Consider the following 27,368-nt stretch of genomic DNA (forward strand, 5'->3'; position numbering starts at 1 on the left):
CCATGCAAATACGCCTTCAAAGAAGAAGCATTGTATTATGTATATGACATGTCTTATGGTTATGGCAAGCCATTGTGGAATTTGTTCCCCATTTATTGATATCAGTAGATATTTAGTAACATATGTTAACGGATATTTATCAACATGTGCATAATTCAATTATTGATATCAATAAATGGAGGAGTTTTCTAGACGGTGCAAACACGTTCACCATACCGGTGCACCTGGTCCATGCTCCCAGTTTACTTTTGTTACTTTGAATGTATTATTTTAGTTACTTTATGTTCTTTGTTGTGTTTGTTTGTTTTCCACGTCTGGTCTTTGTCCCTGGGTTACATTCTTTCTTTTGATTTCCGCTAGAATCATGGTTCCTTGTATTACTCATTCCAGACAAGACGTATGTATGTTCAAATTTGCTCTTCGGGCAATACCAGTCTGCCTCCATACTTGTTACATATTTTTTGTGTCTTGTTTCTTTTCTTTGGTATGTGGCAGTAATGACAAATTGACTAACGACACAACTTATTTATATATATAATACAACAAAAACATTAACACTGGCCTATAAGTATCAAATCAATTTAACAAACGCTAAAAATTGGCTGCTTCTTATCAATTTTAATAGCATAACACGTAAAAATAAAAAAGGATACATTTCAGACTTCAACTGTATAAATGTAATATGTGTCCCTCTTGCGACAACTAAATGTTTTGTGATGACACAAGTTTCTAGCAAATACTAAAAAACGTTTCCTGATTTTTTAGTAAATTTAACAAATTAGGGTAAAGACCCTAGGGATAGTCATATTATAAGTTCAAAAGCTGCTAGCTAAACTATAAACCTTCAACTAATTTGAAATTTCAAATACGAGTAGGTGGAGCTTATAAGGTTCATACTGTCTGGTCACGTTGCAGGGTATTATGTTTTCCTGTTCAATTTCTTTGTAGAATTTCAATGTAGAATTACATGTAGTAATTTGTATGTGGTACACAAAGTACATGTATGTGTTTTTAGACGAGTATTCAACTTATTCCGACATAAAATCCTCTGAAACCAAATTAAAACATAAATCAAATTTCATTCACAAAAGAAAATGTCCATTACATTAAAATTGTCATATTCGGCGATTAATAGAAACTTAATTCATTTATTATGTGGTCATTTGTGAAGTATTGTAGCAATTTGTATTTACCGAGATAAAAAGCAAACTCTGATATCAAATCAGATTTGTCAGTGAAATTATATGGATTCTAACTGAGTGAGTTACTTATGAGCAAATTATGATTTATGGTTAAGGTAACAACGTTTGAACATACAAAAGACTCGTCTAAACATTTTTTGTTCTAAATGTAATCATGAGGTCATTGCGGAATGGTAAAAAAAATCATGTAATGTTCGATCTCCTTTATATATATCTTATCCACTCATTTCAAATGTTGACAAGCCAAAGGTGAATCCAGATGCACGAAACGTCTTGGAAAAAAGTACCAGCATAGTAGACATTGCTTTCAGTCAAAGTACTAATGTTCACATCCATATCGTACCTTTTTTTCAAAGATAAATACTCGTACCTGTTAGCAATCTCAATCGATGGAAGTCAGTATCATTCCTAAATTGTATTTATAAATGCGGGTTTACTCTAATGAATCAGGAATAAGCCCATATATGGTAACTTTTGAGTTCAGTATCTTTCTTTCAATCTTTTTTTTTTTGTTTTGTGTGTGTGTTTGTTTGCTTTGTTTTTTTTTTTCACAAACCAGAATTCCCCTTTCAAAAACCCAGTTTCATCCTATCTAAGGGATTTTTCTCTTTTAAATAAATCAAGTACCTTTTCCTGAGTCAAGTGACGCTTTTGTTGAACAAAATCCGGTTGAATTGGCGTTTTCACTTTAGAATACCGTTTTCACTTTTCTTTATTCCGGCTTTTCGAAAATCTATTTAAGATCTACATCTATCTACAAAACTGGATTTTCGAAGTCATCAAAATAGTTTTCTTCTAATAAGAAATAATTTCTTTTCTTTTTATAGCAATGTCTTCATTTGCAAATTGTAGGGTAAACCCGTTTACTACCCTACACCTCATACCGAGCTATGATCACATGTTACTTTCTCATAGCTAAACCTGCATTCCATAGGAATATGTCTTCCGATCTTTAGTTTATCTATCATAAATACGCCCTCCTGTGAAATGTTTATCGATAAGAGTTTGTCTCTATATTCCATTGTACTATATCCATCATCAACTTCATGCTTCATTCGGAAGGCAGAGAATGTGTTATTCTGAAAAAAAGATTAAAGATAAAGATACAGATGCACAAATAACATTGGATTAATTCATTTCTTTAGTCTTGTATATTAAAAACAAGAGTGGTATAAATCTATTTAAGAATATTGGTGTGCGAAACACTGCTGTTCTGCTAAATTCTGTTTGAAAACTATCTTAACTATATTTATAAAATTTCATTTTTAAACATTTTTTGCAAGTTTACTGAGGTGCCTTAATTGTATAAAACATCAATCCAGATTAAAATCGAACAAAAGGATAGACATATCTGTTTTCTCTTGGTGTCAGGTATAATAGCTGAAAGGATCAATATGAACGTGTTCACATCTTGTGGTTAAACGTTATTAAAATATATATTTGTTAATTACCATTTCGTTGGAAGAGTAATTAAAGTAATCAAGATTCTAGCGGAAATCAAAAGAATTTAACCCAAGGACAAACCAGGCAAGGAAAACAGATACACACAACAAAGAACATAAAATAATCGAAATAATACGTAAAAAGATACAAGTAAGTGAGAAACTTGGACTCCACTACAACTGGGAGCATGGACCAGGTGCACCGAAAGTATTCGTATTAAAAGTGAACTAATCATCATATCGCCGTCTCAAGTAGGAAATGGTCATTTATGGGGGAAATGTAAAAAAATGATTACATACCAATTCTAGTTGACCTTTAGAACTGACATATAGGTATTTGTTTTTCATCTCTGCAAAGAACCTTTTGTAATAAAATAATTTGTCTTCGTCCAATAGCTTATCTTCTTTAAAGTGTGCTAAATAACAAAATATAATTTAAAATCGGCAAAGCAAAACAACAAAACAAAAACAAGACAAGACAAAACAAGCAAAAAACTAAGCGTCAAAATTTTTTTTTTCATTATATCAGTGGAAATAAATTGTCGAATACTACTTGTGTAAAACATTTACCTTTAAAAATAAATCCTGTACATTTACTCTCTGATTCTTTTCCCTCCAAACACAGATAATTTAAAATCTCGATCCGTAGATCACACAAATTACATTATATTTATTCATTTATTTCAGCCATGGATTAATAAGAAAATCGATAAAATAACTCGCGTTGAAAACAAATTTACACACTCGTTCAACACAATTGGTGTTCTTCGGCACTCGTGGTCACGCTTTGCTTATTCACCCTATCAAATCAATTATCATATTTATCGCGTCTTAAGAAGGCAAACTTTTATATCTTTTATATCTTTCATCTTTATTGAAGTCGCGCTACAATTTTACATAACCAAGAAAAAGGAAATAGTTTAAATCTTTTTTTTTCTTCAAATTTTACATTCTTTGATACTCCTTACCCCTATGAAATTCCTCTAATCCTATTCCAGCTACCCTTGTGATAATGTCCGTGAACACTACATTGTCGTCGATTGTTTGCATGTAAGTTCTGTTGCCTTTATTCTTGAAACAAGTCACATATTTCATATTACTATGCTTCCATTCGCCTCGCTTTGTCAAACTTATATCACTTACGGGAGTAATCGATAATTCATTTCCTGAAATTATGAGATAGCTATTTTTGGCGTTTTTTTAGTAAGGATTAATTACATGTAATATTCTGCTGTCCCTTATAATCCATTAATTTATAGTATGAACGGAATCAGTACATTGTATTGTTTGACTTTACCCAAGGTTCCTTAGTGTTTTTTTTTAAACAGGGTTGAAAGAATCATTAATGCTGATTTTAAAACATCAATAATATTACTACCACCCCTCTCATATTTTATTTTTGGTTTTTTTGTGAGCGTTTTTTGTTTGTTTGTTTGTTTGTTTGTTTTTGCTTTTTGCTTTTTTGCTTTTGTTTTGTTTTGTTTTTTTTTGTTTGTTTTGACATGATCATTCTTTGTTTACCTTTATTATCACGACTTACCCAACCTTATATTATAACGTCCTTCCATAATTGAATCTTCATTCGGCCGGATGTATTCCTTTAATAAACACATACTTTAATAAATTTGTTGGTCACCACGAATATCGACAAATATACCGAAGCGTCAGCAATGGGATATTTTGATACATCGAAATAAAAAAAAATACGTGGCATGAATGTGAAAACAGAAAAAAAAGTCGTAGATCACAATGTAGCGAAATTAGTAAAATAGATTACATATAAAAACTGTAGATAAGGAAATCACTAACATCACATAAAAAAACTAAAGCTCTTCCAATATGAACTCCCACAAAATACAGAGAGTGACATCAGGTGCTCCGGTTGTTTAAGCATAATTTGCTTCACCAGGGCAACCCGCCATATTGAAAGTGAGTATAATCAGGTAATAGCAATGCAGCTCCCCGGCACTGGTCACAAAGTTATCCCGTTTAAAACAATTCACACTTCGGCGATATCATTCACTAATTTACGGATATTGCTTGCCTGTTTCTTACATTAAAGAAATAACTATAAAGACGTCCTTTTTCTTTCATCGTATTTGACATTTTACAAGTAGCAAGGTAGATGTCATACAAGAAGAAGGATCATCTCCTGTTTTTGTAGCACCAAAATTAATCTCCAGTAATTAGAGGTGTTAATGTTGTTCGTTTTCTGTGTACTTTTAGTTCTTTTTTTTTTTTGTATTGTTTAATAAATTCCTCTTAGGTAGTTTTTTTAGTGCCATAGCGTTGTTTAAGCCTACGATTTGTATCTTTATTAAGCATTTATTCTTTTTGTCTTTCGTAAGGTCTATATAGGCACAGGCACATCATTGAATTTTATCCTCCATTTCAAAATTATTGAATATGTTGGTAAGTTTGTTTGTTAGTTTGGTGTAGTTTTTCTTAGTTTCCTTTGTTCATGTTTATACATTTTTGTCAAAGGAACAAGTTATTGAAGAATACTAGTTACCTTTTTAGGACAACGATGTATGATCGAGAGAGTTTACTGATTCATTAAGTAGACAAGACTAAAATTAAATCCTTCAAGCAGTTAAAGAGTTACGCTTACAAGGATTTACATCAATGCCTTAAAATTTGACACTCCCTTTGTCTTTAGATGTTTATTATTCTTCCATGGACTACTACATATGAAGGTCAACCTTTCTATAAAATTCCATTAAAATTCTTTAAGTGTTTTTAGAAAAGTTGTGCCACAAGAAAAGTGAACAGACAGACAGATGGACAAAGGAGTCCAATACTTGGCATGTCTTCTTTTGTAAGTTTGATCTGATCTAAATTCGTACTTTTTTACTATAAGAATTCTAATCAATGCTTGTTCAGGTGTTGTACAGAACACTTTTGTCAGAACGTGGCATTGCTAACTAAACTTATATTTTGCTATTCAATGAACAGGTTGAATAAAACTGAAAACGGTTCATAAAACACGTGATTTGAGGAAAACGAGATCTTTTTTTATAGATGCATTCTGTTTAGGTGATGTTTTATTTATCTTTACAAAACATATAATATTGTTACGTTACCAGAGCGAACATATTTCCGTCTTCAGATGTTGCATTGTTGAAAGCTGAGTTCAAAAGATGCAGAACTTCATGATGAGATTTTATGGTACAATCTTCCCAATTGACAGAAAGCAATCCATCACCATTTCTATAATGGTGTACAAAGAAACGTGCAGGTAAAAAAGAAAATATCATCTATTTCTTGTTTTCGAAGGAGATAAACGTCAATCTCAAGCAGTATTATAATAATAAATAAAATATGATATATTGTGTTACCAATAGATGATAAAAACCAAACAACTTAAGATGTAAATGTTTGATTTGGAATCAAAAGAAGAAAAACAGTTACTTGCTTTAATACTTACATATACTTGATAAAACCTTAGTTAAGATTATAAGGCATCATATTATGGATAACGAATTAAAAACAGTATTTTCGTCAGACTTACCGTTGCTTTCATGTCGTTTACAGGCCTTAACATATGTTTACATTTATTGAAAATAATAGGCAAAAAAAAAAAAACAAAAACAAAATTAAAATGAACCCCAATACATTTGAGATCTGCGTTTATATATTTTATACTACTAAATGAAGAGACCGATTTCTTTGAGCCGCAACTCCTCTGAAACCATACAATGTCGACTATATATATGATATGAGGTATAGATGTAGTGTTGTGCACTTCCTAAATTTTGTTTTTGAAACAATCATTTTTTTAACCAAAAATTTGAACAAAACTGTACACCGTTGATGCATGGAAGATGATCGTAGATCTTTTACAACGATTACTCATTTTGTTTGGATCCGTCAAATTAGTACTGTATCCACACTTTGCTCAATCGACCCTATTTCGCGGGCATTTTTTAGTATTATTTAAGTAAATCATGTGTATATAGGGATAGGAAATGGGAACATCTTTGCATTTTTTACAAACTGTATACTCAATGGAATAACTAGTAAGTCACTAGATAACAGAAATTATCCTGAATAATATGAAATATCTCACTTACCTTAAGTTTAGCTTCCCATAACAAACTGAGTTTTGAAATACATCATGTGACGTGATAATGATTGTATGCTCAAAGTAACCTTCGTCTTTTATGTGTTTTGTTTGAAGACTGCCATTAAAAGAAATCTGACGACCACCATTAATGTTTACCACCAAATCAGTTTTCTGTGCTTTCAAATTAGCACAATAACTCTAAAATTTCATTAAAAAGACATTTTGTTAAATATCATAACAATATTGCACAAAACCAAATATTTTTTTTTGAAGTTGTATGTGCTGCTTTGTGAATTTAAAAGAGTGCCTGTGGAAGACCCAGGCAGTGGGTGACAAAACTTTGTTTCCAATGTCTTCATCCATGAGTGATTACAAATTAATGTTTCCAGAACATGAATGCTGGCTTGTAATTTATCATTTTAAAAATTTCTGTTCCTTCTGAAAGCATAATGAATTAAACTTTACATTGGAGCAATATATTGGTTGAATAAAATACTGTTTACATAATAGGATCTGTCGGATTTCTACATGAACACTCTCTTAAAACTATTTGGAATCATATGATTGATAGATTTATTAAATAAACGTATATTTCAGAAAAAAAAAACCATTTGTCATTTTCGGCATACGTCTTTCAGTTTTCTAAGACTTAAAAACTTAAACATGGAAAAGGTTTAAGTAAAGGTCTCCGACATAAGGTACTTGTCACATCAGGGTTGGGGCTGATTACGTACCTTCAAATGCAATCAATTACTGATTACGTGTAATTACTTAAGAAAATATAATAGATTACAGCTGATAACGATTACTGATTACATTTACCCCATCCCTGTGTCACATACAATTATATAAAATGCAAAATTAAATACCTTTTTTATTTCCTTTGGAATGATTTGTTTTTCAATACTATCTAAAGTACCATCATTCATAAAGAGCCGGATGACTGAAAAAATAGTTCGAAATTATAATCACAAACTCGCAATTGCATATATAAGCTGAAAATAGAATTATTCGTGATCGTCAGCAATTTCATTGTTTTACTTCCACCACCTCATTCTCATATCAAAGAAATAAAAAGAAAAAAAAAGTATCCGACGGAAAAAGAAACCTGCTACATTTTGGTTATTGATTGTACTGTGTTTTCCCGAAAATTGTACGTATGCAAAACAGAAACCATTTATAGTTATTATAAAGAATTATAAATGTCAAAGGTACTAACAATGGATATCTATGAAATGTCAATTTCAGGAACATTAATATCAGATCATACAACTCCAACAAAAAAAAAGAAAAACAAACAACATGAATCCCACTATAAACCTGGATTAGTTCAGGTGCTTCGGCGTAGTCAGAAATACCCCTTCTCTCAGGACATCGGCCGTGTACAAACTTCAATTAGTATTGGTAATATAAAAAAACGATTTTAAACTAAGACGATATCTTTATATGTGTGTACAATTTGGTTGATTTGTGTTTCCCAAATATACGGTATCATCCTGATGTGCACCAATTGTACTAAAATGAGGCAGACTCATTCAAACCTTTCCTCAATAAAAAGCACGCAAGTTTACACAGCTTCTTAATTTATTTAAGATTTTGTTGTGTAATGTTTTACTATTTGATAATCGAAAATTTTATGATCCTTTAGCTTATCTATCAGAAAAACACTTGAAAAGGGCACTATTTACTTCATATTTAAGACTTTTTCTTATCTTGATATTTCCTTTCGAAATTGGAAGAAAATGAACACTTTCAAATAAACTTTTCTTCCACTAAACAAGAACTAATGTTGTGATAGCATGTTGCACATAGATAAAATTATTTCCCAAGTTCTACCGGTATGACGATTACTAGATCTGCAGATATGTCCATTTCCGGAATCTATGATAGCTAACATTTTGTAAGTTGTCCTTTCTGGTTTCCAGATATGACTTTTTGTGAACAAAATGGCGGATATCATGCAAGTAGCAATAATAGAACTTCTCATTCTTTTCGGATGACCCGAGTCGACCCCATTTTGTGATGGGGTTCCTGTTTTTCTTTCGTATGTGTTGCTTTGTTTCTTTTGTTATATATAGTCTTGTTTAAAACAACCTCACCTTTAGTTGGCATTCTTACTGCTGATTTTGTACAAACTGTAAAATAACAGATTAAAATTCGTATTGGATTGTTACACACTACAATTTCACCTATACATTTCTATTCTCAAGTTGAATAATGGCGATTATACATTTTAATATTTACGCTTTGATGAATCTGAATTGGATACAAAAATATAATTAATAAAAATGTAATAAACATGAATAAATAAATAAAGCTCCTATTGTCTTGTCCAAAGATTGATTTCCCCTACTTCCTAATACTTCAGTATGAAGTTTGTGAAATTTAAACTTTAAAAATATACTTTATCAAAACAGACCTTTTGTAAATGCTTACTTACCTGGTGCTATTTCTTTGACAATAATGCCATCTGTAACTGGATTACGAAATGCGTCGTCAACATCATCCGATTCTACGCTAGTCCTGTCCATACTGTATTATTTAACTCTTCAAACTCTCAAACCAGTAAATACAATGCAGTATATAAAATAAACGTCTGAGCTATCCAATTCCGGTACACAATAATTAATTTAAACAATGTCTATAAAAAAGAACAAGAAGGAAGGAAGTTGGATGTTTGTTTGTCTATATCACTTCCCTATGAATAAATTATAATGTGAAAAATTATGTAATAAGTCCAAATTAATAGCACATACCATTACAAATCATTAAAGTCTTATAAAATGGTTTCACAATCATCCTAATCTACTGACACCTTTTTATCATGCATGTGCCTTACTCATTACATAAAACACTGCTCCTCTTACTAAGATATTCGCTGGTACCTTGGATGTAATTTTAATATCAGGGAGAAATCATTTCTTCCTCTGCCTCCTTCCATTTTATGCGTTTTCACTTGTTTTTATTGTTTGATTTTTTATCTGTTTTGTCTATATTGTGGGTTTTGTTTGTTTATTTTACAATATGGTTTTTCGTGATTGTATTTTGAATTTATTGCTTTTATTGTATCAAAATGTTTTTTATTGTGTTCTTCTTGGCTTCTATAACCAATTGCATTAGCTTTTGAGAAGGATATATCCAGATATAATATTATGATACAACATTATCGACCTTAAAAGAGTGGATATATTCAATAATCTGTTTATCGCTGTTTTGCTGAATTGTAAGCTATTAGTTTTCTTTTATTTTTAGTTTTCCTGACCTAAATATGTAATTTTTATAAGCGCTGCAAATTTCTTTTCGGGGCTATTTTTCGGCGACGTGCTACGTTACGTCTCGTGTGTTGGGCAGCTGTGATACACATCATTGGAAAAAAAAATCGGTTAACTATGACGATCGCGTTTAAAATTTGTGGAATAATTTTGGAATGTATTCATTTTAATCGGGTAAGTTACTGTACTAATAGTTTTCCATTGTAGACTAGAAAATATTGCCACAAATAAGCAATTATTTCATACGCAGTAAACAAACAGACGGTTATTTGGGTCGACATTTCCTACGCTGTCGCTTGTATGTCACGCGAGGACATAGAAACTAGCGATAATTTTCATTCTCACTCGACTGGCTTGAGATTGAAAATTATCGTATATCAAGATCAAAGGGATTCAAAACAAAATAGCTATAAATTATGTTTTCTGTCGATTTTTCTGTTCATTATTATAACATGTATATTCTTTGTAATATTTTGTCTGTTCATGATATTGCCTTTCTTCATTTTTCGCATTTTGTTTCCTTTTTTATTATTACTATTACTTACAGAATTAATAAAGAAACCTGGCAATATTAAGTGGATTCATCAAAAGATACCATGAAAGATCTCTCGTAATGCACTAACAGTATTAAAACGATCTGGTTATGGAAAAAAATAAAAACAAAAGTGTGGCTTTTTTTTTTAAAGACTAATGTTTTATTTTTTGTATAAATGTGTCTGTTTACTGTTGTATTGATTTATTGTAAAAGGGAAAAAAAGATTTTGAAAAAGCACATTTTAGATACTTCGACAAAAAATATTCTCTCTCGAAAAGGAGAGAACGCTTACCCTACCGGTAATCCTGGTCCATGGTATCAGTTTGTTGTGGAGCCCAAGTTGCTCATTCACTTTGTTTTCTTTGTATGTGTTATTATGGTTATTTCATTTTCTTTGTTGAGTGTTTCAATTTTCCTTGTCTAGTCGTTATCATTTGATAATGATATTCTTTTGATTACTGTTCGAATTTTTTTTCTAGATTTTCCTTTTCTATAACTTGAACTTTTAAAATAACATCTAATCCCTTCCAAAAAGCTGTTTTCAGTCAAATCTTGTATTTAACTATAAATGACACGTGCAAAATTACCAAAAGCATCAAAGGATTCAAGTGGAATATATCATGTTGTTCATATTTCGAATACAAGATACTAAAAAAGGGTAACTTACAAAAGAAGAAAAATGAAAACTTGAATGAATCAGACCCGGAATCCGAAAAACCGAACCTCATTTTCAGTGTTGAATTTTAATTGTGGATCACTCCCTTTTAACACAAACAACAATATAACATTTCCCCTAAATATCTTCATGAATCATTCATCCTTTTTGACGTGAACTGCGGTTTCATATTCCTTTTCCGTTTTCCTCCTGTATATCGGATTGACGTGAATGACCTTAGAATGTGTTAAGGCCGTCTTTCATATTCATAAATCGACAAATTATTTACGCTTCGGTAATTTTTTGCCAATACTAAGTAGTCTGTACTTACTGACATTAGATAGTTTTAAGTCGTTAAAAGATTCACTATTTAAATAGAAAAAAAATACGGATTTAGAATCTGTTTCCTTCTTTCGGCTTTGTTTGATTAAAAATTAATTCTTTATTTATTACCAGTTGATCTGTATAGGTACTAAATTTACGTCCGAACAAAATGTTGATTTCGTTGATATTTGGTGGAATAATATTGTACATAATACATGTCCATGTTATGTTAATCTCGATTGCTGATTACTGGTGTCATATCAATATTATATGTTGTACACTGTATTGATAATCAGTACATGTTGTGGTGTATTATGAGTATACTGCAAAATTTAAACTATTATAATCGCTTGCCTGCATACTTGAATGTATGAGCCAATTATGGAAGAGTTATCAAGGGATTCAATGTTCTAATGGAAATCAAAAGAACATCATCCACGGACAAAGACCGGATATGCAAAACAGACACACAACAACAACAAACAAAAAGTAAATGAGCAACTCAGACTCCGCTAAAAACTGGGAGCATGGACCAGGTGTACCGGTAGGATAAGCGTCCTCTGCTTTTCTAGAACGACCTGCCGAGTTTCTCACTCATAAAATATCAAATAGACAGTAAAAGTACACGAAAGACGAAAGAGAAAAAAACAATGACACGTTGAACATATTAGTTTTCATTGTACAGATGGATACACTGTAACGAGCCACGAGTTGATGATGAAGACCATACAACTTCTTTAGTGATGACTTAAATCTTGTAGCAACATAACCCTGTTCCAGAAGCCTAATTGTAAGAAGTCTAACGCGATACAAAAAGTCTGCGTAGTTATGACAAGCTTTGGCATAACACATGAGTTATGATATGAACATTCCATACATAGGTGCTGAAGGAATGATGCCACAGATGTAAGCAAAGTTGACAACACAGAATGAAAATACATGAAAGGTTCGCGTAAGACAAACAAGTATTATTAGTTTTCACGATTTCTAAATATATACCAATTAATTGTAAAAGCATGCTATTTATTTCCTTTTTATCAAAATAGTTATACAGTTAGACCTGTCTAAACTGAACTATGATTTATCCAATAACCTGTGTAAACCAGACACTTTTAAAGTCCATTAATATCAATGTAAAGATATTGTTTTGTACATATTATTTTGCTTATTTTATGTTCTTTGTTGTGTGTGTGTTTCCCATGTCTGGTCTTTGTCCCTGGATTACATTAGTTTGATTTCCGCTAGAATCTTGGTTCCCTTGATTACTTTTTGAACCTGGCTAATCTGAACACTTGTATACACCGAACCAATTTTAAATTCCAAAAAGACTTGCTTCACTGTAGTTTAAATTAAACGATATATAATAAACTTATAAATTAATAAGCTTTGTATTAAATGTTTGAAAATATCAGAAATCGTGACTTGATACAAACAAAAAGACCGTGTATCGTTGATTAAATGAATGATTTAATACATACTTGCGTATCGTCAAAATGATTACATTCGTCCATTTAACTTCATGTTGAAATAGTATACAATGTAATATAACCTTTTAATTATTAAATAATCCTTTTAACTATGTCAGATGATTGAAAACATTTATATTGTCATTTAATTATTGTTAAGTCAAAATAGTGCCAAAAAATCCAAAATATTTTATATACCGATACTTTTCGTAACGATCTACTAACTACGTGCGCTTGTTAAACTGTAAAAAACTACAAATGTTGGAAAAATTCTGATTCATGAAAATAAATATCTTGATGGATAATATAGATGGAAGTTATCAACAGTGGTTACTGTATTTGCAAAATTATGATGATGAATGCGACATATACTGGAATCAGAGAAAATATTTGTATAAAACGAGTGGTTATATTGATCCGTATTTAGACAACAAAGTATTTTACGATGGACAGTTTTGGGAAAGTACAAAGGATTATCATAATGCCTATTTGGACAATAAAACATCAAATGACAGGCACTTTGTAGACAATACGACGGGTTATGACGGAATGTATTTAATTAATACAGCATGGAACAATGAAGTACATCCCTGTAACATTACCGCATACTGTACAGATTGTTGTCACAATCACATGGCATTTTATGAGGACTTGATGAATAATGACGAACCAAACAGAGAAACAGCCAACTATACAAGGGATCTGTGGCCTCCACTTTCGGTTTGTTGTTATTGTTTAAAACCAATTAGTAGGAAGACGAAAAATAATTCTTTGCTGTTGTTTTTGGATTTTTTAAATACTATCCTTGCCAAAAGCAAATACATATTCGATTTATTTCATTGGGAGATTGATAAGGTCTGAATTTGAAAAACAATGTACAACTATTAACTGTATCGTAACTAGAATAAAATAAGATTCTTGAACGCAGTAATGAATTCAATTTTGTTTCTGGGTGAAAACCTCTAGGTCGGAAGTAAAACAAATTCAATTCAATCTTTTTCCAATTTGGCACAACTTAGGACAGGAGGGTTAGCAATTCCAAAAAAACTAAGGCCTTATTCTTTTTGAACTTAAAATAAAAGTTACATGTATTTTAGTGTAATAATAAGTAATACTAGTACATATAATTTAAGTACCAATCGTACTGTTACCTTTTAATCTCTTTAAAAAAAGAAATTGGAATGCAATGATAAAGAGAAACTCTATTTCCTCGTATATTTAAGCAAATAGAACACAAAACTAATCATTTCAATTTTCAAACGATCATGATAAGCATTGTTGTAATGAAGTAAATGTCAAAGCACAATTTTCATTCACGATTACGTCAAAAACGCGTATAACAAATTTACTTTGAATTTGCTATTGGAAAAGAATATGATGCTTTGAAATTACGGGCAGTTTTCACTGGATTTAAAGTGCTATGTATAAAAGATAAGTTTATGACACTTTCAGTTACCTATTAGAGCATCTTACAGAAGATACGACCCCTTCACGAAACAAGAAGATGTACCAACTTTTGAAAATATAGGCTACGAAAAGAAGAATAGAAAGCAATGGATATTAGCTTTTTGTTGTATCTTTTCATTGGTACTTATGCTGGCTATTGTACCTATCATTATCTTAGGTATCCTTTCCTCAGAAGGTTTGTTTCAAATTTTGGTCATTGTTTTGTTTAATCCTGTAAGTTGAATTAAAAATTCTCTTTGGTAGTCGATGTTTTTTTTATTATTCTCATACCGTACTTTTACATGAATGATTAATTGACCAATTTGATGATTATTGTACGACAATCTTGAGAAAATATTCATTTTATAAGACGATTCTAAGAACGAACAAGTTTTAGTATATAAAGAGAAACCCCAGAAATGTGACTTTTAAATAGTTCAATTCACATTTAACATTTAGTTTTGTTTGCTTTATCTTGTATGCATTGTAAACAACGCATAATTATTAACCACACATATGTTCAAATATGTTTACTATGTTTCAGACAAGTCTGGGGAGCTGTATGGTAAGTCCATTTCAAATTAAATAGAGAGATGTTTCGGTAAAAGCATAACAAACAAGTACACAGTAAAATTCTGTTCTTTTTAGTACAAATTTTCTACATTTTATTCACGAAAATAAATATGACACACACGCAATTTCAAGTTTCGATGCAGTTTTTTTTCGAACGCCACAAAACAATTAGTATTTGGCCAATCGGGAAACAGAATTCCGATCAGGTGACTTGCGTTTCCATTGGAAGAGCGTCTTTAAGGTCGAAGGGTGAAAAGAGAAACTATAAGACTGCGTCGGAAAAATAAACTAAAAACAAACAAACAGACAAAATATTGGAATAGAGTTGTATATTTCATTCAAATAAGTCAATTTGATTTATCCATCGACGGCTTTTAAAATACTTCAAATTAACATATTTAAATTTTTATATTTTTTTCATCCTGAGATATTTACATCAACACTTTTTTTAGTGAAAACAGTTATGAGTATAACAGTAAACAAAACGTATGACAGAAGCCTAAGTTACACAAATTCTAATCAATATAAAGCTTTTACCACCGAGTTCTGCTTTGAGGTAAGATGATTATGTTAGTATGTCATTTTTGCTCAGAAAGTGCAAGAATCGTGCAAAGTCGAAAAACATGAGATGATATTTCTCGACGATATGCGGTCGTCAAACAATTTCGAAAGACTAGAAAACAGTGGTTAGTAAGAGAGGAAAAAGACGTCTGCCGGAGCTTGAGACGAATACAGATTTTAAACGTCAACTAATATTTCTGATGTCACGGGTTTATTGTTGATGCTAAGATTTGGTTGGTAATAAACATAAACAAGTTTAGTAACAAATACATGTGTACATTTTGCTTATTAAATCCTTATATAATTCATTCGCATACATTGATTACACCTTAATTAAGTTGATATTTGAAAACACAAGTTAACGAATACTTGAATTTAGTGCTAAGTACTAATTAAAGTAAAAGATGCTACTTGCTTCTTTGTGTTTAAATATATGAAACATAACAGCCCACACATCTCGTTTTTTTTTTACTTATGTTTTATTTCTTATGTGTTTAGTGGTGATTTGTATTTATTGTAGATTATTCTTATGAAAAACTAATTTAACATTTACTTTGCATTAAATTTGCAGAAATAATTGATGTTTATTCACAGATTGGAAAAGCATTCCCACGTTGGCAAACATTAGGAAATGGTTATTATGGATGCATGGTAAATGGATTAAGGTAGATTAGCATTTATAATGAAAAGAACTGTATATTGACTAGTAATAAAAACGATATATGGGTGAGGCTTAGAATCGATGTAAAACGCGAGGCTCGCTGCACGTTTTTTCCGAGTCGTGTCGATTTCATATGTAACACTTTGGCCCCGCCTTCTTTCCTACCCTTGTTTAAACTACCTGTTTATCGTAGCGTCACTTTCGGTGGACACCAGTAGGGAAGAAATGCAAAAATAAATAAATAAATAAGTAAACACGTCGTGTAAAAATATAACTTGATTAAAAATTAAAATGCTATCCTTTTCATTTTTATTTAAGTTACATTTTAACACGACGTGTTTTTTTTTTTACACTTTTTCCCTACTTGTGACCCCGATAGTGACGCTACGAATACGAGTTCATGCAAGGGTAGGAAAGTAGGCGGGACCAAAGTGTTATATATTGTCATTGACCGTATATCACCAGTACAAATACAGTCAACACATTTTGATTGCTCAAATAGAACGTTTGCAGTACAAAGGAAACCACCCGGGTATCACCGTGATGGAATGAAAATCAGGAAATAAAATCAGTTTATTAACATCTTCCTTAAAATGTCCTTAGTCCATTTTTAAGACAGAGGTCAGTGTATCAGTAGTGTTTTTTTTTTATTGCTTTAAGTTTCGTGAAAATGATTAACGAATGTAGGATTATTCTTTTATAAAACATTACATATTTAGAGGATTAGAACCTAAAGAAAGGGGTTCCTGTGATTCGCATTTTCTCAATGTATGTTTGGTTCTTTTCTTTTATGAATGTTGATAATGCAATTTCTTACATCTTTTTATGGAAATCACTATACAACGGATGTTGCTGAAAAAAGGGTACCCGAATTAATACGTCTGAAAGGCGGACGGATTGTTTGACAGTTTACGGTTTGAAAGTCGTAATATTTATATAATATCAAGTCGCAAGTTTTCCTTTTTATGTGTCTATATAAGACAAACAAATATAGGACTAACTAAATAATGTTTTAGGAAATTTCCAACCAAAAAAATATATTGTTGGATATTTACTGAAAGAAACGGAGTATATATATTACTTGCTCCTTCATGATTTACGACGAAACAACTAAAGGTTATCGTAGTTACCGTTGAATATTTGCTTTCCATGTTAACTCAAGGTGAAATCTTTGCTAATAAAATTAACAAGTTAACGAGTGATACCAAGAAAATTTGAATTCTATTAAATGCTTAATAAAAAAGTCACACTTATCTTGTTTCATAGTATTGACACGCAATAGCTTTGGTTAAGACTTGTTTCTGAACTGGTTGTACTTTTTATTTCTTTTTGTAATATTTTCCACCAAATCATATCGAACTATCCGTTTTCATTGACAGGGAAGGCAGTGTGATCATCAGCTTTTATCTATACTTTACCGGTACTGCGAAGAGTGAGATAGAAACGGGTGTTGGTAATATTATTAATACTTTCCTGTCGTCTTCTAACCATAAATTAGGAAGTTTAAATCTTAAACCTCAATCACTTTTGGTTCATAATGTTGAGTCTGATTTGTTCGGAGTACCTCCTTCCATTCTTGGAGGTATAAAAAGTGACACATCTACTGCAGCGTCAACGAACAAAGCTCCTAACGCAACATTATCTATTTCAACAATGGGAACGTCACGAGGAACATCACCTAAAACGACTGTAACTTCAACAACTCGGTCGACCATTAGTTCCACAGAGACAATAAAAGAAACATCAACGATAGATACTGGTTCGGCATCTTCAAAATCGGTGTCAAACTATGAAACACCAACTTCAAACGGAACATCTGATGAATTATCCACAGAATCTTCATCATTACATATATGGACCACTCATTCAACAAAAGCGGCTACTTTCTTAACTTCCTCGTCTTCAATAGAATCGATAACAAACACAATTACTGAAGAAACGCTTCCTAAAATATCTACAAAAGAAACACCAAATTTTTCATCAACAATGAAATCTCAATTTGAAACTGTGACAGTAACTGCAAACCATATTCTAGCAACAAAAAACACTGCTACATATACGACAAAGGAAATTCAAACCGAATCGTTTACAGCAGAATCGACGAAAAAAAGATTAACTGAGCCATTGAAGAGAGAAACATCCACTGAAACATCAACAACAGAAATTCCAACTAAAACATCAACAACAGAAAGATTAACTGAGCCGTTGCGGACAGAAACGTTCACTGACACGTCAACAGAAATTCCTACTGAAACATCAACAACAGAAATTCCTACTGAAACATCAACAACAGAAATTCCTACTGGAACATCAAAAATAGCAAAAATTCCTACTGAAGCATCTACAACAGAAAGATTAACTGAGCCGTCAGAGGCAGAAACGTTCACTGAAACATCAACAACAGAAAGATTAACTGAGCCGTTGAAGACAGAAACGTTTACTACTGAAAAATTAACGACAAGGAGATTAATTGAGCTTTCAAGGACAGAAACGTCCACCAAAACATCATCAGAAATTTCTACTGAAACATCAACAACAGAAAGATTAACTGAGCAGTTGATGACAGATACGTCTACTGAAATACCAACAAGAGAAACGCAAACTAAAACATCAACAAAACAAAGGTTAACTGAACAGTCAATAAGAGAAACGTCTACAGAAACATCATTAAAAGAAAGATTAACAGAACAGCAAATGGCAGAAGTGTCGACTAAAACATCAACAACAGAAACTCCTACTGAAACATTCACAACAAAAAGATTAAATGAACATTCAGTGACAGAAATGCCAGTTGAAACAGCAAAAACAGACATGCAAACTGAAACATCGACAAAAGATATGCCAATTGAAACATCAACACCAGAAATGCCAATTGACACATCAACAAAAGAATTGGCAATTGATACATCAACAACAGGAATGCCAGCTGAGACGTTTACAACAAAAGAAACGCGAACTAAAACAACAACAAAAACGCAATCTGAACCTCCAACTATGAAAACGCAAACTGCGGAGTTAACGACAGAAACAAAACTACAAGCGAAAGACTCTACCTACTTTTTATCTACACTTTCTTCAACATTTGAAAAGTCCACATCAGAAAAACTAGCTAAATATTTAACAACAGATAGGTTAAACGAGTCCTTCACGCAAGTTTTCACCACAGTAACTTCACCGAAAGAAATTATATATACTTCATCTACAACAGAAGCATTACGGAACAGTTCAGTAACGAAAACCTCTGCAACAGAAATATCCAACGACGCCTTAACCGACGAAACAAATACAGTAACAAGAGAAGCATTGACTAATTCGTCGATGATACTTGAAACCTCGACAGTAATAATTTATGATGAAACCAGTAATGGTTTAACAATACTGAATATTTCAACAACTGATTCCACTGATGAATTTACGACAAAACCATCAACTACGAACTTAACACGGGAAACAAAGAGTTATTTAGATAACGTGACAACAACTGAATTTTCAACTGAAATGACTACAGGAACACAAACTGAAAGGTTTGAAAGTACGTTGTTACTTCTGAAAAAAAAGTGCTAATCTTTTGACTGCGTAACACGCTTTTCTTTTTCTAAATGTTAATTTTCTTACATTTTTATGGAGCTCTATCATATTTAAAAATAATTATTTAGAAATGAATTGTTTCTCCTTCTTAACAAAGGTAATTGGACCCCTTTTTATGTTCCCGAAAGACAGCTTTTCATGTAAGTAAATATTTTCTCAATGGGACATACATGTTTTTGAGGAGAGTGTATTGTCTACATTTAAACCTTTTTGATTAGTTTATAAGAATTTTGCAGATACAATGCATATCTAGGGATTGACAGCTATACCAAAGATTTCTAATTATATTGATATTGCAGATATTTCCTGTACTGATATTGGACGGATTCTACTCTACTCGGGGCCATTTCAAATTACTTGTAGAATCTCTTTCTCAAATTATGAATACATGGATCTGTACAGAACCGTAGGATTAAATAATTTCACATACAGTGCCAGAATATATAAAAATGGAACAATAATTATAGATAAAGCATGTAGTTCTAGTATGACTGTAATGCTTCAACAAGAAACTATTTTAGTGTTAAATTTCGAAAACGTCTCTTGTGAGGTGAATGGAGTATACCACATAGATATATTTAATTCTTCTGGTTTTGAAGTGGCAAATTTAGAGTTAAAGGTCGACATCGTAGGCATGTTCCTTTTTTAGATAGAAAAAATATTGTGAAATTATCAATCTCTCTCTCTCACACACACACAGAGAGAGAGAGAGAGAGAGAGAGAGAGAGAGAGAGAGAGAGAGAGAGAGAGAGAGAAAACACACATTTATTTACTATTGTAGTTTTTACTTATTTATACGATTATTTTAGTTCATGAGTATATGATCGCACTCTCACTCTCACACAAACACACACACAACACGCATTAATTTACTATTGAAAGTTTTATTTATTTATATAATCATTTTAGTTCATGAGTGTATGAGGCGAGTTTAGTTTTAAGTGCATTTCATTAAAGAATTGCACCTCCATATTTAAATAAAGACACAATCAAGAACAAAATAACTGACACACGGATAATTTGTAAGGAAGACAAAATAATAATAAAATGTATGCAGAGATACAAACCCAGACAAAAAACTGGCAAATAAAGGTCAGCAGTGTCTCCTTGAAATTGAAGGACATTTTTAGTTTAAATATAAGCGCGAGCAGGATTTATAATTTGATGATGTTGAGGAATTCGTATTGCCTATGAATGAGCATTTCGGACTGCAATACAAACTAGGTTTATGGACCAGGTGCACGGATAGATTAAGCGTCATCTGTTTTCCTGGAGTTGCTCATATAAAATCAAGTCCCACATAAGAACCAAATATCGACATGACATTGTGAACAAGCTTTTATACATTGCAGGAAAATGTTATATAAAAAAGAATGTTGCATCTCAATCATTTGATAGAGTAATCTAGGGAACCAAGGTTACAGCGGTAATCAAAAGAATAAATTTCAGGTACAAAACCCAGACATGGAAAACAGACATACGCAAAAAACAACATAAAGTAACTAAAATCATACATACAAAATAACAAAAGCAAATTAGCAACTCGGACTCCACTAAATTTAGAACTTATATTGACCAGCTCAATTTACTATTTTAAGTTTGACCAACTCATTTCAAGTGTTTTATATTGTGTGTGGTTGTTTCAGATGATAAATACAATTAATCTAATATTCCTTTGCATTTGTAGGGATCCCTAATAGAGAACCAACACTTATATTGCATCCCGATCAAGTAGAAGGATCCAATACACCTTGGACATTCCACTCATGCGAGGCTAACATTGGCTTTCCACCGGGTGATATTGAGTTTGAAATTTTAAAAGAAAATGAAAATGTTTTCACTCCATTTAAAGTTGATATTTTCGGTGTAACAGACACCATAGATGATTGTTTAGTCATGCGCAGAGTGCAATTTCGGATAAAATGGAACAATGATATGGATAAAGCCATTGTCAGGTGTACCGTAAAGAACTCATACTTTCCTGATGATCTGGAGATGTACTCAAACAATGAGACAATATCACTTATACCACGTAAGAGTCTGAATACAAATATAATGTGTTTCGCAACTGGCATTGACACTTCTTTCATACATTACTTTTTTGAGTTTTTTTTAGCTCCTCTGACCCAAAGGTAAGCTATTGTTATCCCTTTGTGTCCGTTGTCCAACGTTGTCTGTCATCGTTTGCTTTTTTCAAACATCTCCTCGAAAACTATTGGACAAATTGGAATGAAACTAGGGGTAGTTGTTTCAAAGGGTATCATGCACAAGCTGATTGTTTAAAAACTTTTTAATACTTTTTGTCTCGTAAGGTAGAAAATTTGGGCTCATATTCTTTACATTTTTTTAGGTTTGACATAGTATTTTATTTAGATGTAGTTCTTTTTTTCCTTTTAATCGTGTCTATTGTGCACTTATTCGTTATCCTTATTTACGTTTATTTTCTTTTTTTCAAAATGGCTGCCAATTTCCCGCTAATTTTTATACTTGCTTTGATTTTAACGATATTTTGTTTTATTTTGTCTTATAGAAAACATGATCCCACGAGTTTATGGTGGTGATGACATTGTTTTATAGCCATGTTTAAACTTCATTGTATGTTCTTTTACAGCAGATATATAGCAGGTTAATGCCACCCCCTCCCCCTCCCCGACTCGCTGGGATAACAAGGCCCCTTTTCGGCAAATTTTGGCAAACACGATAACAAAGTATGATACTTTTACTTACTTAGTATGTGGGACATGGTGAGTGATTCAGGCTCTCCGAGAGCCTTTTGTTTTCAGCTGCTTTATTCTTGCATCTACCGTACCCTATAAGATTTCTAAATGATATAAATGACTTTTACCCTTATCATTTTGTCATGTTCAAGTGCATGTCAAGGAAGCGATACTAGAGAATAATTTTATCATTTTTTGCTGCCACATATTGACCTACACTTAGAGATCGATGGAAAAGAAAAATTCTCGACCAAACTATACTATAAATCCGATGGCTTTTCATTCCGAATTGTTTTTTCTTTTATTTGTAGCATCATAATTTCAGCACCTGCCTATGAAGATTTTATATCACACTTTATACATTATGCCAGAGCTTGTTGAAACCACGCAAACTTTTTGTACCATGCTAAACTTCTTACAATTAGGCTTCTGGAACAGAGTTATGTTGCTACAAGATTTAAGTCCTCACTAAAAAAAGTTTCATGATCATCTTCATCAACACGTAAATAGTGATAGTGTATCAATTTGTACCATGAGATCAGATTTGTTTACTGTGTCATCGTTTTTCTATTCTCTTTCGTTTACCCCAGACGTGACATTTTTGTGCAACTCGACGGGTGTTTCTGTAATAGCCGAGCACGCTTACCCCATCGGTTAACCTGTCCATGCTCGTAATTTTGTTGGTGGAGTCCGCGTTGCTCATTTACCTCTGTTTCTTTGTACGTGTTCTTTTTTGTTATTTCATGTTCTTTATTCTGTATTGCAACAACACCGAACCGGCAATTTAAACCTTAATGACGGCTTTAGAAAATGATTTTAATTTTTTCTTTACGCTACAGAAAAACCTACCAATCAATAACAAATGGAAAACTCATTTCAAACAAATCCATAGATACGAAATTCGTGACTTTCTTTTATATACAGAATTCTTAAGTTTAAAGCGTTTACGGTTTTTAGAATCAGCTTTAAACCTAAAAAAATCACTTGAAGTTAAGTGACTGAACGTATAAATACCTTAGCCTTACGAATTGATGAGTGTTTGATTTGTAAATTGATGATCGGTAGTATTTGAATAATAATTGCAATATTTTAAACATATGGAGCATGCATCTAGAGCATTTGAATCTTTTAAAACATTGTTTAATTATAACTGTTTAGCATAAGCTAGTACCGAAAAGTTAAATGTTACGTTATATATTTTAGGTGATATTTGTAAAAATAACGTGGGAACCAGTTTTCAGCCTCATCCAACAGACTGTACCAGTTATGTTGAATGTTACGACGAAACAGTTTATGGACGTTCATGTTTGCCACCAGGTCTCTGTTTTGGAATAGAATCAACAAACGGATGTAACCACTGTGGTGAGGTTACATGTTTAAGGGGTACGTTAATAAACAAACAACGTGGTGTGGAGGTTTTTCTTAACAGGTATCTTAACAAGCAGATTCGCTGTGACAGCGGTAGTGTTAACTAGGTATATTAACAAACAAGCGCCTAAATGTAACCGCATTGGTAAGGTCACTTGTTTAACATTAATTTAACTAACAACCGCTTGTGAGGAGGTTATGTGTTAAAATATTTGTTAACTAACAAACGGCTTAGACCACCATGATAAGTTATGGGGTTTAAACAGGTAAGTAAACAGTTGAACAATAAGAAAGCATTTTGAACTTTACTTTTGTTAACTTAACCACAAAGAAAAGATATTAACAAATTTATTATATACTTATGTTTTTATTTTGTCATATTCTTATTTTTCAATGGTTCGATGTTATCTAAGATAATAGTTCTTTAATTCAATAAGTTTTATTTCAAAGTATTATTGCCCGTGCAGGTCCGGGTGTTAAAAGAATAGGCCTGCAGCAGCGCTAAGCTTGTCGTAAAAGGCGACTAAATTGTGCTCAGGGCGCTCTGCCCACAGAGCAACTGGGATGTGTGCCCCAGGTGGTGGAATGGGGTACCCCTGGGGTGTTACATGCTGAGGTTGTCAGGCTATAATAAGGAAAATCTGACCGCAAACCATAGTGGTGCACCGTGTTGAGAAAGATGCCACGTTCCTTGCACGTTAAAGAACCCTACTGTGGTATTCTCCCGGAGTAGGAACCATAGGGCTCCGCCACAGGAGGTTAAATTTCCCGACCCTACCCACCTCTCCCTATTTCCAGTGGCAATCAAAATTTGTCGACCCCATTGTCCTTGTGTCCCATCCCTTTTTCATTTCATCATCATTTCTTGTTCACTTTATCATCCATTCATGTTCATCGTCTGAATATAGCTGAAATATTGCTGCCCGGACGTTAAACCCCAACAAACAAACAAACAAACAATCAAAGTATTACTTACCACGTGTAATAAAAATGCTTAATTTTGTAGACGTCATATCATCTTTTGAACCGACGAAAATGAACCCTTCAACGGAAAAAACACCTGAGCAAGGTAATTTTCAGTTTGTGGATTTCCATTCATGAAGTGGGTCGTACTGTACAAAGAATTCACAACGCTATTAATGTGCTTAATATATATTAATAGCTCTTAGAAAAGTAGAATGGTTTTGTCATAACTGAATCATTTAAACATTTATAAGGTAGTAGTTATATTAAAGTGGTAGATTTGCTTTCAAAATTTACCCGTTTTAAAATTACTCTTATTATCTTTTGGAAACTACAGTAATTTTGAGTTCATGCTTAGAACATAACATTGTTTTTGGAATTGATCAAGAAAACTGAAAAAAAGAATATGCATGAAAAAAGTCAGTTGGCCATATCAGCTTATTTTGATCTTCATGCGTACTAAAATATGCTACTCTTGTAGGTATCATCTGTAATGATAAAGGCGTCATGGTTGGCACTCGAATGGCTGAAATAATATGTAGACTGAACGTATCTTCTTTTGACGTCATAAACATTGCGTTCACTATGGCGAACGAAACAGCGAGGGAACATATTGCTAAGATTTATGACAATAATACAATTATCTACATAGAACCAAGTTCTAAATTTTTTATTGAATATCAAAATGATGTTGTAGCGATTAGAATACTTGAAATATTTTGCAATTCCGCTGGTACATTCGTAATAACTCTTTATGATAAGACTACAAACATAATAGAGACATCGGCTAAATTTGATGTGTATAGTAAGTATTGTAACGTATGTTTAGATTTCTGAAATAACGTAGAAATGTTTGTTGCGCAGACAAATGCGCTTCAACTTAAAACTATTGATAACGATCAGTGCAGTTTGCAGAAGACTTTTCCGTCAGAACAAAATAGTGAATCATGAAAGGAAAACACTTATACTGGCACAACTCATCTATGATTCACAATTTGTTTGAAAGAAATTTTATTACTTAAGCAAAGCATTTTTGAACGAAGAAAATACCAATTTTATGAATATTGCAAATTTCGGTAATATCTTAATGGAGTGAATCATTGCTATATTATTTTTATTTGAATAAAGGTTATGCTGAATTACCAACACTCCAAAACCGTTTTGACTTAGTAGAAAATAGAGAAAGTTCGATAACCTGTAAAGCAAACATCGGTAATCCACCAGGACAACTACAATTGTTCTTTCGTAAGCAAGGTCATACAGAATATATAGAATGGGCTTCGGGAAATGTACAGATGAAAGACGAACTTTGCAAGAAAGATGCAACTCTTACATTTCAACACGACTTTACTGCGGATTGGAACAATACTGAGATAAGATGTGTTGCCTCGAGTAATGATAACTTGCCACAATCAGCACTCAATTCTAATTTGACATCAAGCGAGACGATAGTGCTCATTGAAGGTAAACAATTTTCATATTTGACAAATACAACTCACATCACGACACTTCACGTCATCAATTTAAAGGCAAAGCCGATACAGTGACTGCATTTAGACATACTTTTATTAGTTGTTATTATGTTGCATGATGTTTTATCTTCTCAATTAAAACTTTCCAAAAAGCCTGTACATCGGTATGTATTACTTTCTAAAAAAATTATATTACTTTAAATAGACAACAACGTGGAAAAGTAGAAAAATGAAAAACATCAACAGACACAAAAACTAACATGTATATGAAAGTCAAACAAGCAGTCTGTGCAAACTTAATGAACCTGTCTTTGGGAGAATGAGCTACAGTAATACTTATTATATCATACTTTAATACGATACAAGTAAGTTTTCATAATTTTTTTTTCAGAAAACTATTGTTTCAACGAGACAAATACGTACAAATACCACCCAAAGGGCTGTGGATATTATATTTTGTGCTCTGACAGACTATTCGCTTTCTCGTGTGGAGAAAATACATGCTACAGTTTCAACAGTTACTCACCATGTGTACATTGCAACGAAGCTCCATATCCTTGTAATAAATCTTTCAAGAATGGTTAGAAAATAACAATCTCAATTTTGCATATTGATATCAGACGAAATATATATTTTATACATAAGTGGATTCTTTGATTTGAGCAATTTCATTTTATCTTTATTAATGTGTACAACCTATCTTCATTTATGTCTCCATAGATGGTCTCCTCCTTTTCATAAAAAAATCTTTTGAACTTCATCACATTAGAACCAAACTTTATTATGTACCTCTCACTTTACTACACTCCCTTTACAAAACAATCTTGACACTCCTGTTTCCGACCCCACCTCATCATTATACAGACTTATTGCCATTATTTTGGATATTGGTTTTCACAGACTCTTTAAACCAGTTTGTGTGAAAAGTCAAGATGAAGAAAAACGATCATTTCTTCCACTACCGTTTGTCAACAAAGGTATAGATGCAATTAATTTGGCTAACATCCTCCATCACAAAACGTTACCCTCATATTTCAAAGACAAATCCATACCAATT

At 32.3% G+C, this 27,368-nt stretch overlaps 2 protein-coding genes and 1 long non-coding RNA gene across 7 annotated transcripts; 1 reads left to right on the forward strand and 2 right to left on the reverse strand.

Moving 5' to 3' along the window:
* Positions 1–510: 510 nt before the first annotated feature.
* LOC148625261 (uncharacterized) lies at positions 511–11,201 on the reverse strand. Of its 3 annotated transcripts, none has more exons than XR_015919887.1 (10): positions 9,151–9,423; positions 8,810–8,845; positions 7,580–7,653; positions 6,718–6,908; positions 5,728–5,854; positions 4,185–4,242; positions 3,613–3,810; positions 2,945–3,060; positions 1,830–2,281; positions 511–1,048 (listed from the first exon to the last, which is right to left on the reverse strand). XR_015919887.1 is itself a non-coding variant. In XM_088568710.1 (10 exons), the coding sequence occupies exons 2-10, from the start codon at positions 9,239–9,241 to the stop codon at positions 2,081–2,083; spliced, it is 1,092 nt and encodes a 363-aa protein (XP_088424836.1). In that variant the 5' UTR covers positions 9,242–9,351; positions 11,185–11,201; the 3' UTR covers positions 511–2,080. The 3 variants fall into 3 exon arrangements, 2 of the variants coding, with proteins under 2 accessions (XP_088424836.1, XP_088424835.1); XM_088568710.1 differs by adding an exon at positions 11,185–11,201 and having other exon boundaries at positions 511–2,281; positions 9,151–9,351; XM_088568709.1 differs by having other exon boundaries at positions 511–2,281.
* Positions 11,202–13,107: 1,906 nt separating this feature from the next.
* On the forward strand, positions 13,108–26,960 carry LOC148625262 (uncharacterized). Of its 3 annotated transcripts, none has more exons than XM_088568707.1 (13): positions 13,108–13,682; positions 14,415–14,586; positions 14,953–14,973; positions 15,434–15,537; positions 16,137–16,207; positions 17,583–19,735; positions 20,091–20,423; positions 21,479–21,823; positions 23,712–23,891; positions 24,883–24,945; positions 25,321–25,644; positions 25,968–26,303; positions 26,703–26,960. In XM_088568707.1, the coding sequence occupies exons 1-13, from the start codon at positions 13,242–13,244 to the stop codon at positions 26,894–26,896; spliced, it is 4,737 nt and encodes a 1,578-aa protein (XP_088424833.1). In that variant the 5' UTR covers positions 13,108–13,241; the 3' UTR covers positions 26,897–26,960. The 3 variants fall into 3 exon arrangements, with proteins under 3 accessions (XP_088424833.1, XP_088424832.1, XP_088424834.1); XM_088568706.1 differs by having other exon boundaries at positions 13,109–13,682; positions 14,415–14,604; XM_088568708.1 differs by lacking the exon at positions 20,091–20,423 and having other exon boundaries at positions 13,111–13,682; positions 14,415–14,604.
* Positions 18,057–25,383, reverse strand: LOC148625263 (uncharacterized). The gene is made up of 3 exons (XR_015919888.1): positions 24,853–25,383; positions 22,519–22,601; positions 18,057–18,157 (listed from the first exon to the last, which is right to left on the reverse strand). It is a non-coding gene; the product is annotated as an uncharacterized LOC148625263 (long non-coding RNA).
* Positions 26,961–27,368: the final 408 nt, after the last annotated feature.

This window comes from Perna viridis, chromosome 2, assembly GCF_037379345.1.
Source record: "Perna viridis isolate PV_CMFRI_1.1 ecotype Kerala chromosome 2, ASM3737934v1, whole genome shotgun sequence".
In the NCBI taxonomy this organism is placed as follows: Eukaryota; Metazoa; Mollusca; class Bivalvia; order Mytilida; family Mytilidae; genus Perna; species Perna viridis.

What these genes read in the sequence shown, in the direction of transcription:
- LOC148625261 (XM_088568710.1), bottom strand. Translation starts at nt 9,241, where the DNA reads ATGGACAGGACTAGCGTAGAATCGGATGATGTTGACGACGCATTTCGT. An exon ending in TATGGGAAGCTAAACTTAAG is followed by an intron (nt 5,855 to 6,717) that starts GTAAGTGAGATA and finishes ACACCATTATAG; the next exon opens with AAATGGTGATGGATTGCTTT. An exon ending in CTAAAGGTCAACTAGAATTG is followed by an intron (nt 2,282 to 2,944) that starts GTATGTAATCAT and finishes TCTTTTTTTCAG; the next exon opens with AATAACACATTCTCTGCCTT.
- LOC148625262 (XM_088568706.1), top strand. Translation starts at nt 13,242, where the DNA reads ATGAAAATAAATATCTTGATGGATAATATAGATGGAAGTTATCAACAG. An exon ending in GGCTAAATTTGATGTGTATA is followed by an intron (nt 25,645 to 25,967) that starts GTAAGTATTGTA and finishes ATTTGAATAAAG; the next exon opens with GTTATGCTGAATTACCAACA. An exon ending in GACGATAGTGCTCATTGAAG is followed by an intron (nt 26,304 to 26,702) that starts GTAAACAATTTT and finishes TTTTTTTTTCAG; the next exon opens with AAAACTATTGTTTCAACGAG.